The sequence below is a fragment of the Talpa occidentalis genome, unplaced genomic scaffold (genome assembly GCF_014898055.3).
Source record: "Talpa occidentalis isolate TD23 unplaced genomic scaffold, MPIMG_talOcc4v2.1 talOcc4.9, whole genome shotgun sequence".
In the NCBI taxonomy this organism is placed as follows: Eukaryota; Metazoa; Chordata; class Mammalia; order Eulipotyphla; family Talpidae; genus Talpa; species Talpa occidentalis.
This window is the reverse complement of record NW_023605305.1, coordinates 26,222,019-26,234,560: the sequence shown is the minus strand read 5'-3', so window position 1 is coordinate 26,234,560 and position 12,542 is coordinate 26,222,019. Positions and strand designations below refer to the sequence as shown.

Here is a 12,542-nt window from a genome sequence, read left to right as displayed (position 1 = left end):
TGGGTAGGCCCCATTTCCAATACCTGCCCCACATTCTCATCCCTGCACATGGGGTTGGGGGGGCATGCGAAGGGCCGGGGGCATGCAAAGGGGGATAGGTAGAGGTGGGAGAACAAGGGACCCTTTGCCTCTCTCTTCAAGCACAAGGGGAAAGAAGAGTGTAGGATCCAGCACTTTGGGCTACTAGCCCCGGGGCATGGCCTTACAGACTTTACCATCTTCTCACAGGGTTTGCAATGGGTGGGGGTTAGTTACTAGTGTTCCCAGGAACCACACAGTTCCAGAGCACTTGAAAAGTGGCTACTCTGAATTGAGATGTGCTGTACACATGAAATACACACCAGAATTTCAACAGTTAAAAAAAAAAACAATGTATGCTAACTCACTATTTTCTGTGTAGTTGGTTGAAATGTAATAGTTATATTTTGGATATACTGGGTTACAGCAAATGTATTATTAATCTCACCTGTTTAAGTAAACAGGTTAAGATTTCTAAATCACACATGTGACTAGAGTATATCCGTCAGTTGCACTGACTTAGGTCCTTTGCAGAGCTACAGGTGTCCATCTGTCCATCCATCCAGGCACTGTTTTAGGGGCTAGGCACATAGCAGTAAACAATACAGACACTGCTTCTGTCCTATAGAACTTACACTCCAGCATAGGGGAAGGTGGGAAATAAATTCCTGGCTGTGATAAGTGCTACAGAAAACAGAGCAGAGTCAAAAGTTATTCTGACTTGAGAGAAGCTGGTATTTCTGACAGGGTAATCAGTGAATTGATATCTGAGCAGGAGCTAAATGAGAAGACGCAAAGGGTGCAGAGATCTTGGGGGAAATGTTCTGTGCAGATGGGACAGCAAGCACGAGACCCTGAAGCAGGAGTGAACTTGGTGTGTGAGACCAGCAAGGTCTGCAGGAACACGGTGAGGTCACACAGAATCTTAGCAAGGAGTATGGGTTTATTCTAAGTGTAATGATAAAATCCTGGGTCATTTTTATATAGTGTTATGATCGGATTCATATTTTTTAAAAGATGATGCTGACAGTCTCTGTGGAGACAAACTGACAGAGGCTGGGAATGGAGGCAGGGAGGACAGTTTGGTGGTTACTGTGTAAGTCCAGGCAAGAGATGCTGGTGGCCTGGACTAAGGGTATGGTGGTAAGGGTGGTGAGCAGCAGTTAGATTTGAGATGTATTTTGGAGACAGGCTGGCTGACTGGTATCCAAAGAAAGGAATCAAAGACTGAGGTGTTGTCAGTATGAGAAGAGGCCTTTGGTATTTACTGAACTCCTCTGGGTCTTGATAACACCCTCTGTAGGCTCTTCACCGAACTTTCAAGTGAACTACTCCTACAGTAGCCCATATACACATTACTCTATCACTTTTCTAGCTTAACTTCTTAACATCTCAACATCGAGACACTCTAGAACAGTCTTAACTGGCTAAAATGGCGTTATGGTTATAAGACTTAAATCCAACAGGACTGTTTGAAACTGACACCTAGTGACTGACAATTTGACACCAGCAAATCCTCTTCTCCTCCCTCCAGACCCTTAGGGGAGGAGAAAGGGAGTGTTACTCACACCCAGCAAGGTGGATTACTGCAGCAAATATAGCCTGCTAATCATCCTGGAAAGCATCAGGATGTGGTCCTCTTCTATATTTTGTTGAGCATATCCCCACCACCCACAGACACTAAAGCTGGTACTCAGGCATTATCTAAGATGCCTTCTCTCACTCATCCTCCCACATCTTATTAGATAACAAGACAGCAATCTATTATACTTTCAAAATACCGTATTTCATCAAATCTAACATACCATTCAAAGACACATCATTCTTATATGTAATTCTAAGAAGAAAAATATGCTGCCACTTATATTATAATGGGCCGTCATCTTTTAGAAGCATCCAAGTTTCAGAAGTATTAAAATATGAGGAAAGAAAAGTACACCTTAAATTGATGAAATAAGGCCCCTCATTCCACCACTGCTATCTCAGTTCAGATCTCCATTATCTCGTCTGGACTAGGGATGGAGGCCGCTGATGGTCTTTGCTCCACCCCTCTTTTGCTGCCAAAATGAGGTTTCTAAAAGGGCAATATTACCAAAACCCTACCCCAAATCCCTTAATTAGCTCTTCTCACATCACCCTTGGCAAAATTCTTCACATTAAACTGGCTACAATCCCCCAAGTGTCATATTGCCTTGTCAACATCCTTCACATTTTATTTTTTTGTCTGGAATCAATTTTCATCCCATCCTTCACTTACCTATCTCTTAGCTGTGAAAAGCAAAGAGTTTTCTAGCACAAACATCTCCTCACCCCCCACCCCCGCCCCCGCCCCCGTCCTGATTGTCAAGATTACTTTGGTTGATATGGCTTGTTAAGTGGAAATCCTTTTCTCTACTCACAAGTAAACTCCATCCAAAAATAAACCCTAACTCAACCCCCAAAGACATTCTCCCTAGAGAGGGAGGTTGTAGGCTTGAAACAAGCTTTATCTTGTTTTTTTACATCTAAGCAGGTATCAGCTACTCCAAGGAGTCTTGCCAAATTCTCCAAGATGTCAGGCACCCCTCCCCAGGACCCCATATTCCATGTATACCTGTCATAGCCCTTCTTCTACCATGTTGTCAGCTTAACTTGACTTGCTTTCATATGCTATAGGACTATGAGATCTTTACAGAGGTCTGTCTTACTCATCTGTGTTTATTCTCCAGAACCCAAAACCTACAATGTACCTAATCTCAGGAAATGGTCTGATGGATAGATGGATAAGTGAATGAAAAATGGTTATTGTATTACTGGATCCTACTTCCCCATTCCGAGATGCTATATCCACTTTCCCTAAGCTTTGTGATTGCTTAACTGTGAAAAGAACAATGATATACCCTGGTGGCCAGGGTAGGAGTGCACATTATTGAACAGAAGGAAGTTTTCTCTTTTGAATCAGTTTTTCTGTTCCAGTGTTCAATGTCCAGAATGAGGGAGATTTTCATTTTCAGAACATCAAGCTGATGACATACACAGGAAGGACTGGAGAGGAGGAAGCAGGGATACCAAGTGGGAGGTTACTTTGTCAGGCTTGAGAGGCAAGTCCAGATGTGTGACTTCAACACCATCATGCTTAACCACTTTGTAATACTGCCTTTTACCCCAGACCTTCCTTTCTCCCTCACTGTGCACTGTGACAGAAAGAGTGAGTGATAATAAGACCTTTTCAATGATTCAATGATTTCTGCCTTCTAGTGTTCATGCCTTTATGTAATTCCTTCCATTGAGTATAGGCTGACCTTGTGACTTGCTTCTAAGCAATAGAATACATGGTATTCAGGGTATTGTGTCACTCCCACAATTTGTGGCAATTTTATGCAGCTATAAATAACTAAAAATTCACTACATAAGTATAAAACTTCTATCCTGCTAGTAGACCCTCATTCCTGCTGACTTTGATGAAGAAAGTTGTCATTTTGCCTAGACCCATGTGGCAGAGAACTGAGGGCAGCCTCTGGCCAGTAGTATGAGCTCCTCAGCCCAACAACCCTTGAGGAAGAAAATTCTGCCAACAATATAGTGAGCTGGGAAGCAGATCCTTCTCCAGTTGAGTCTCCCTTCAGATGAGAATCCAGCCCTGGCCAGTAACTTGATTGCAGCCTTGTGAGAAACCCTGAAGCAGAGGACCCCATTAAGTAAAGCTGAACCCCTGGTCCACAGAAACTATGAGATAATAAATGTATGTTTTGGGCCTCCCCTGGTGGCGCAGCAGTTGAGCGCTGGGCTGCGAAGCTGCCTGCAGCCTCTGCAGCGTCGGTTCGATCCCTGGCCACAGGGGAGGGTCCCACATGGCGCGACAGACCTCTCCTGCTGCGCCGGCTGCTCCCCTCAGCAGTGTATTTCGTCACTCTGGCTGCTCTGTTCCCCGCTCTGGCTCTGATGAATTCTCTCACTCTCCCGCGCTTCTGACTGTACCCAGTGCTTGTATAAATAAATCTTTAAAAAAAAAAAAAGAAAGAAACACCAAAAGACAATCAAATGTTAACTTTCCTAGTATCAACAGATGGAAAGTTCTTCCCTTATTAAAAAAAAAAAAAGTATGTTTTAAGTCATTAAGTTTGTGGTAATTTATGCAGCAATAAAGCACCTACACAAAATGTGTCATTAACATATAGCTCAGAACCTTCTGAAAACCTGGGGTGCTTTCTGAAGTCAGAATCGGCTAATGTGGGATGTATGTGTGTGTGTCCCACAGCAGCCCACTGAGGCTTTTGCAGCAGGCTCAGCAGAACACTGCCCTGTGAATTGAGTCACCCACATCACCTGTGGGACCTTGTCAGGTTCAAGCCCTATCTTACGCTCGGACTTTGCAGGCCATGTATAACTCACAAGAAGCCTGGCTTATAAAGTGAGGCCATGAATACCAGGAGGGGGTTAGGGTATCATCAAGAAGATCAGCACGACATACATCCATCCCTGGAAAGGAACTTAGTCAACTATGGTTTCAACTACACATCTCTCAACCCATTAAAGTATGTTCTTAAAGATTATATGGTACTGGAGGAAGTACAGCCTGGCTATAAAGTTAGTTAAAACTTATGAACAAACAGAAAACGAGGTAGAGTCTCACAAGCGCCCAGCCAGAGCAGAACAGAGTAATCAGCCAAAAAGCCTCAGTTCTAAGTTCCTGAATATTTCAGGTCAAACTGAGTTTCAGTGTGAATTAACTTATAATTAACAGGATGGATGTTTTTTCTGGTTTCTCAGCTATTGCTCTAGTTTCTTTTTCATAATATTTTAAAGAAGTCGTGTACACAATTTGCTCCTCTGCTGCTGCTGCTGGACTCAACCTCCTCCTTGGCGAGGCTACTGAGTGCATTCATACAGTGCTTAGTGGTATCTACAACCAACACCACTTATCTTCCAAGTCTAAAACTCTGTGAGTGTAGAAGCTGACCCTCCCAAATTCTGGCCATTGCTGCTGCCTCAGGCTTTCCAGTCACTCTAGACAGAAAGGGCAGCTCAAACCTCTCCGGTGGTGCAGACTTATCAGCATCACACTCTCTAGTCCAGGCAAGTGAAGTTGTTTATAATCTTCCTCGAACCAACATTCTTGTTCCACATCAATCTGAAGCTGAAGCTGCACTAATTGCTAAATAGCCCCAGCCCTAATCTTAAACACTTCCAGTTACATAAAGACTAAAATCACCCTATTCAGCAGATGAATTGCCAACTTGTTTGTGGCAAGAAGAAACTCTTCTTTTTCTAATGCTCTGACTTCTGTGGATAACAGATGGCAACAAAAGAGAAGGGGAGAATACACTGGCCCGGGTAGGTACCTGTGGCCCAGAAAGGATCCCCAAAGAGTGATGTGGATCATTACCATCCCACCCAAAAGTGATTAACAATGACAACAGTTACATTCACGCAGGCTCCAAGAAGATCATGATTCACCAACATGCCCTCAATTCTCACGCTGCTCCCATCAAAGCAGAGAGGGGCAAGGAGGCGGCGGCGGCAGGTCCTTGCTGTGAGAACAGGCTGTCAGAGTCCACACTCAGTGGGTCAGTCCCTGGAGGTTGGGTTCAGCACATGGAGGCAGGGCCACAGGCTGGCTTAGCAACTTGCTCACGATGCTGATTTTAGCATCTTGCTTCTCAATGTCTTCATATGGAGTCCAGGACAAGTCATGCTGCAGTTTGAAGGCACCAAGGAACTCATGTGGGCAACCTGTGCCCCATTCCTAGAGAAGGCAAAGGAGTCCATTCTGATAAGGGTAGGAGATAAAGACACTGCGCTCATTCCCTAATTATGCCACAAATTTCTTTTTGGCTTTTCACTTCAGACCAGCCAGAATCATCTTTGGAAATCATTATATTACACATCAAAGATCTCCCTTAACAGACATAATAACTATGAAATAATTTAAGCACAAGTATATTTTTTAGAGTTATGTCTGGGAAAATATGACTTTCCAGTTTCTAGGAAACCATTTACCAACCCCTATGCCTCCATTTTCACACATACATGCCAAGAATTTCTCAAAGACTACAGTGAGTCTTTGTGCAAGAGATAAATATTCTTACCTTTGGAGAAATAATGGAAAAGTACTGCTGACCATTCTCCCGCTTGTAAAGGTAGTAAATGTTGCCAGGCTTTTTCACTATATTACAAGCTACATGGTGCAAATCAGCATCTCTGTGAGCATCTTCCAATACCTAAGAGCCGCAGAGATGTAACCAATTAGGTACTGGAGCTAACAGTCCAGTAAGGGAGGGGGGGTCATCCTAATCAAAATCTGGAAACTGCTCAACACTTAGGATGTGGCACCCCCATAGCAATGAATCACTGCTGGGATCCAGATTATTCTGAAGGGACAAAAATTAGACTATGCTGCTATGCTGTAAAAATGCCTTTAGAAGAACTGCATTTCAAAATGCTGATCATCACTGGTTTTGAGTGGTTTTTAAATTTCTTTCCTATTTTTCTACAATAAGAACGTTTCTTGTTTTTTGTTTTTGTTTTTTTTTAATACAAGCACTGGGGCACAGGCCAGAGGCATGGGAGGGTGAGAGGATTCACCAGAGACAGAAAAGGCAGAAGGACTGAAAACACTGCTGAGGGGAGCAGCAGGGCGAGACAGGAGAGGTCTGCCCCACCATGTGGGTATCTCCCTGGTGGGCCGGGAATAGAACCAGCATTGCAGAGGCTGCAGACAGCCTCACAGTGCTGAGCTTAACCCGCTGCGCTAAAGGGGAGGCCCAAGAACGTTTCTTTTATAAGATATTTTTTTACTCTCAAAACATTCTACATCACTAAAGTTTTTCCCAGTGGGAAAAACTTACACTTAACCTCTTGGGCTAAGTGTATTTTGCTCAACACTTGTACATGTCTAGGAGGTATCACAAACAAGTAAGTTACAATCACCATAAGCAAGCTCAGCCAAAGCTGTGAACCAAACAAAGAAAACAAGACCCTTTACTTACCTTTCTGGCTTGTTCTTGTAAATGTTGGATTTGCTCAGCTATAACTGTCAGCTTGTTGGTGGCATTTGCTCGGATGAATTCATCAGCCTACAGAGAAGAGAAAACCTAACTGTGGGTCGAGAAAGGGTAAGACTAAGATGTTCTTACTTAGATCCCAATGGGAAGAGTGATGGCAACATCTTTGCTTATGCCTAAATATCCCTCCCACCCTCGACATTCCCCCATGAACTGCACCCACCCTGTGGCTCAGATCAAGCAGCACTGCCTATGAGAAGCCTACCCTCACATGACCGCACGCCACAGAATTAGGGCTTCCTTCTTTGGTTTCTCACCGCTCTCTGTCTTTCCCACTTAAGTCACTCTGAACTTGTCTGATCCTTCAGCATCACCTGCACTCTCCTCCCACCAAATTTACTAACTATGCCCTCTCTTTCATCTAATACATTTTCCCCTTGCTATTTGTCCCATAAACCCCACAATCAGGCTCAGATGTCCAATTGTTTTCTCAACTTTAAACATATCTGAAATCATGGATGGGCCTTATAGTGAAAATCCAAACACACTAGATAGGACTCTTATCACTTGCTGGAAATGTAGGCTACAGATAGTATCCATCCATCTGACCATTACCTCGTTGAATCATCCACATTACACCTAGTTATATTTTAAACTACGATTTCATTCCTAATGGTTTACTTAATGTGTTTTCATTCTAACACTGTGACATAGACCTCAAACAAAGTTACAATGTATATAGAGTACTATCTGTCATGAACCAGGCAATTAAAATGGCTGGAAATGGATTAAATAATTTTCAAAACTAGGATAAACTGGGTAACCAATTCATATGTTGGGAAGGATCATCACTCAGATATTAGAAATCTGTCCAAAACTTCCAGCTCACTTTCAAGAAAAGTTTATTGACTTCCGGTAGTATGAAAGGTCCGCCTGACAGCAAGACTACAGTCTAATGCAACTGCCCTTTAGAATATGAAACAAGGGTTCTCCCTGGTGGCGCAAGGGGTTAAGCACCACACTATGAAGCAATCCGCAGTCTCTGCAGCACAAGTACAATCCCTGTCAGGCCAGGGAGCAACCCACATGGCGCAGCAGACCTCTCCTGACTTGCCCACTATTCCCCTCAGCAGTGTACTTCAGTCAGTCTGCCTGTTCTGTTCCCCACTCTGTCTCTGGTGAATCCCCTCACCCCTGCATCTCTGGCCTGTACTCCAGCTCTTGTATGCATAAATAAATAAATCTTAAAAAAAATTGAATATGAAACAAGTTGCATGTGTCATTTTAAATTTTCTAGTGGCCATACTAAAAGTAAAAAGAAATAAGCAAAATTAATTCTAATATTTCATTTAACCCCACATATAAAAAACATTAATTCCAATGTAATTATAAAAACCTGTGATATTTAGCACTTTATATTAAATGTCTATTTTATACTCACCACCTATCAATTTGGATGCTAAATTTTCACTGGAAATACTAGTCGATATTTATTTATTTTTTATAAATTTTTTTTTAGATTTATTTATTTATTTATACAAGCACTGGGTACAGCCAGAAACGCGGGAGGGTGAGAGAATTCACCAGAGCCAGAGAGGGGAGCAGAGCAGGCAGAAGGACCGAAGTACACTGCTGAGGGGAGCAGCGGGCGGCAGGAGAGGTCTGCGCGCAAGTGGGACCCTCCACCGGTGGCCGGGATGCAGCCGGGGATCAAACTGGCGCTGCAGAGGCTGCGGGCAGCTTCGCAACCCAGCGCTCAACCGCGCCACCGAGGAGGCCCACTAGTCGATATTCAGACTTCATAAAGTTTAGTTGAAAGAGTTGACTCACGTACTCAAATTGTTTCAAATATATTTAAAAGTTTCCAATAACTGAATCAATTAGCAAATTTTAAAATTCAAATTAAATTACAGTAATCTGCCTTTATTTGTGGGGGATACATTCCAAAACCCTCAGTGGATGCCTGCAACCAATGGACCCTATAAGCATTATGTTTTTTCCTATACACACATACTTATGATAAATTTTAATTTATACATTAGGTACACCAATATTAACAACAACTAATAATAAAATAATTTACAAGTATACTATAATAAAAGGTAGGTGAATGTGGTCTCTCTCAGAACAAAACCAGGCATAAGGGGGGATTACTGTACATAATTTTTAATGTACTCAGTTGCACTAACCATACGTTCTAAGAACCACATGTGGCAGCTAGAGGCTACTGTTATTGTACAGCACAGCTCTAGTGAGTAGTACAGACCCCAGGAAGAAAGATAATTAAAGCTACTATTATATGTACTCGGAATAATGATGTACTATTATGAAGGAAATAACCATAATTATGTGGTAAAAGCAGATCAAAGACAACCTATGAACGAAGTAACCTGTTTCATAAGGGAGTGATGAGAACTGCAGGAATGGAAGTCCTATGTAGCCTAAAGGCATTCAAATTCAATTTAATAAGTCATTTGGATGGGGTGGGGTATAGTCTTCTATAGACAAGAAGGTCTCACTGAGGATGTGGCATTTAACTTGAGTCCAGATGAAAGGAAAGGACCCACCATGCAAAAAAACTGAAGGAGTTTCTGGGCATTTCTGAGGTAGTGCTGCTGAAGAGTAGTTAGTGAGGGGGTGTGTACAGAATCAAGTTAAGAGGGTAGGACCCCACAGTAAAAGAATTTGCATTTGTTCCAAGGACAACAGTGCCATTTAGTCAATGAGAAAGTCAGTAGTTTCCAGAGTTAAAGTGGTTCCAGGTCAGGAGTGGCCTTATAACAAATCTCTCTTTTCTTAAGCAGCAAATCTGTTCCTTTTAAATAAAGGAGGCTAAGTAATTAACAGAAATGAGAAGGATATATGCAATTCCTAAGCACAAATCCTGGCACCAAACCATTCTGAGACCCTTCACGTCCATCATTTCATTTAAACCTCACAACACGGCTGAAGTTAGAGAAATCCTCATTACCTTATTTTAGGAATTAGACTTTGAGAGATAAGGCAACCTGTCCAAGGTTTCACAGTTTAGTAAACAGCAGTTGAAGATCTGAATGCAGATCAATGATTCCAAATTTCATGCCTTAATACTAGGCCTCCCAAGTTTTCTGAACACACGTTACTACCTAGGTGGCCTGTCAGAGGTCAGTCCTGCCAGAAGGTACATTTTAGTACACAGTGTACCTGATTCACTTTTTTGGTCTGTACAGTGTTTTTCTTCAGCTTCGCAAAGACTGATAATATTGGGAAAATGGAGACAGCACAATAATGCATCCTTTCTATATTTTACTAGATTATAGGCTGAAGGACAAAAACTGCAGTTCTTTCTGTTTCAGATCATGTAATAAACAGGATGGTCACTCAGTAACCCACGAAAATGTTTACCTAAGATCTTGTCCCTGGCAGCCACTCTCCCAATAAGAGTGATCAGATTAAATAGATACTTGACGTTCTCCTAAAAAACCTGTACTTTGCTCCCCGCCCCAACAGAAAGAAGACACAAGGTTTGAGTCAAAGGAGCTTTCCTAAGTGCTTGAATTTTTCTTAATTAAAAATCAACTGAAGTACAGAGATGTATATGTGAGAGAATTTTAGCTCATTAATTATTAAGTATTTAGAGGGAAATAAAGACCTTAAACCAAGGTCAAGTGTGGCGGTGTATACAAGAATGTAAGGCTAGCATAAACTCTAAAGCAGCAGGGCTCAGTACCTGTCCATACTGAAAATGGCTCTACAATAGTAAGGACCGTTAAGAGGTTAAATGGAATCTGATTTTTCAGAACTTCAGATCTTGAAACTCTCAGTTTAAATCCTTTATTTGACAAATAAGGAAGCTGAGGTCCAGAAAGAAGCAATTTGCCAAAAGTCAAAATGTAAGTTAATATGCAAAGTGGGTTAAAAACTCCTGGATGCAAAGTTCCAGTGTTTTTTCCCCATTATTTTGAATGTCCTACTTACTCTACTTCTCTGACAATTAATGCCTAAATTAATGTTGGGCTTGGGAATACTGGGTCCACTGAGGACATAGAACAAAACTTAGAGTTCTTACCCTCTGAGAAGATGTTTAATTCTACAACTCTTAGCTAACAAATAAAGACCTGATGAGAAGCAGTTTAAAAGAAGTGGACTAGGGCCTCCCCAGTGGAGTAGTGGGTTAAGCGCAGCGCTGTGAAGTTGTCCACACCCTCTGTAGCGCGGGTTCGATTCCCAGCCAGCCAAGGAGATACCCATATGGTGCAGCAGACCTCTCCTGTCTTGCCCTCTGCTCCCCTCAGCAGTGTATTTTGGTCAGTCTGCCTGTTCTGTTCCCTGTTCTGTCTCTGATGAATCCTCTCACCCTCCTGCACATGTGGCCTGTACCCCAGCTCTTGTATAAATAAAATAAATCTTTAAAAAAATAATAAATTAAATAAGTGGACTAGGCATGCCTGCGGAGTCTGGGTTAGAGTTATCTTGAAAGGTTTCTTCATGTGCACTGCCTACCTCACAGGACCGTCCTAAAGCCCGAATTAAATAAGGACTATTCAAAGTGCTGTGCAAGGGCCTCCCTGGTGGCGCAAGGGGTTAAGCGCTGCAATATGAAGCAATCCGCAGCCTCTGCAGCACGAGTTCGATCCCCGGCCAGCCAGAGAGAAACCACACGGCAAAGTAGACCTCTCCTGTCTCACCCGCTGCTCCCCTCAGCAGTGTATTTCATTGGTCTGCCTGTTCTGCTCCCCGCTCTGTCTCTGGTGAATCCTCTCACCCCCTTGCACCTCTGGCCTGTACCCCAGCTCTTGTATGCATAAATAAATAAATCTTTAAAAAACACACACACAAAGTGCTGTGCAAAACTGCCCATCCCTGGAGATTATGGGCACTCTAGCTGCAGCCGAAGGAGCCTCTCCGTGCTCTCGGAGATCAGACACGCACTCACAAAGACAATCAGATCCTCGTGTCCGAGCGGAGACGGCCGAGAGCAAACGCCACCCGCCCGGAGCGGCTGTCAGCTGGAGGCGTGAGCAGCAGGGCTAAACTACCTGAAAGAAGACGGTTATCTCCTCCGCAGCCGCGCCTCCTCACCTTCTGCACCTGCTCTGCGAGCGCCACGAGGTCTAGAGGGTCCCCCGCCCGGTGGGTGTGGTAGGGGCTCACCAGGGCCAGGCCGCCGGGGGTCGAGGTGAGCTGCACCAGCGCCGCTGCGACACACAAGGGGAACACAGAGCGTGAGCGCCCGCCCGGCCTCCCGCGAGCCCCGCCGCGCCCAGGGGGCGTCCCCGCCCCCCCCGCGTACCTCCCCGCCCCGCGGCCGACGGCGCTCCGGGGCCCCCAGCGACGCCTTCCGCCTGCCGGGGAGTCGCGGCGTCCTCCATGACAGCGCCCGGCCCGGCCTGCGGGGCCCCTGCCGGAAGGGCGTGCGCGCGGGCCGTGGGCGGGGCTCGCGTTCCCCGGCCCCTGCGCGCGGAGCCGCCCCCGCCCTCCCGCCCTCCCGCCCTCCCGCCTGCCCGGCCCCGCCCACCCGCCTGCCCGGCCCCGCCCACCCGCCTGCCCGGGCCCGCCCTC

At 44.5% G+C, this 12,542-nt stretch overlaps 1 protein-coding gene across 1 annotated transcript; it reads right to left on the bottom strand.

The window, feature by feature from the left end:
• Positions 1-2,357: 2,357 nt before the first annotated feature.
• On the bottom strand, positions 2,358-12,352 carry CUNH1orf50 (chromosome unknown C1orf50 homolog). Its single transcript, XM_037500720.2, has 5 exons — positions 12,274-12,352; positions 12,063-12,178; positions 6,987-7,073; positions 6,087-6,218; positions 2,358-5,743 (listed from the first exon to the last, which is right to left on the bottom strand). The coding sequence occupies exons 1-5, from the start codon at positions 12,350-12,352 to the stop codon at positions 5,558-5,560; spliced, it is 600 nt and encodes a 199-aa protein (XP_037356617.1). The 3' UTR covers positions 2,358-5,557.
• Positions 12,353-12,542: the final 190 nt, after the last annotated feature.

What these genes read in the sequence shown, in the direction of transcription:
- CUNH1orf50 (XM_037500720.2), bottom strand. Translation starts at nt 12,352, where the DNA reads ATGGAGGACGCCGCGACTCCCCGGCAGGCGGAAGGCGTCGCTGGGGGC. An exon ending in TCGCAGAGCAGGTGCAGAAG is followed by an intron (nt 7,074 to 12,062) that starts GTGAGGAGGCGC and finishes TCTTCTCTGTAG; the next exon opens with GCTGATGAATTCATCCGAGC. An exon ending in TACAAGAACAAGCCAGAAAG is followed by an intron (nt 6,219 to 6,986) that starts GTAAGTAAAGGG and finishes TGCGGCTCTTAG; the next exon opens with GTATTGGAAGATGCTCACAG.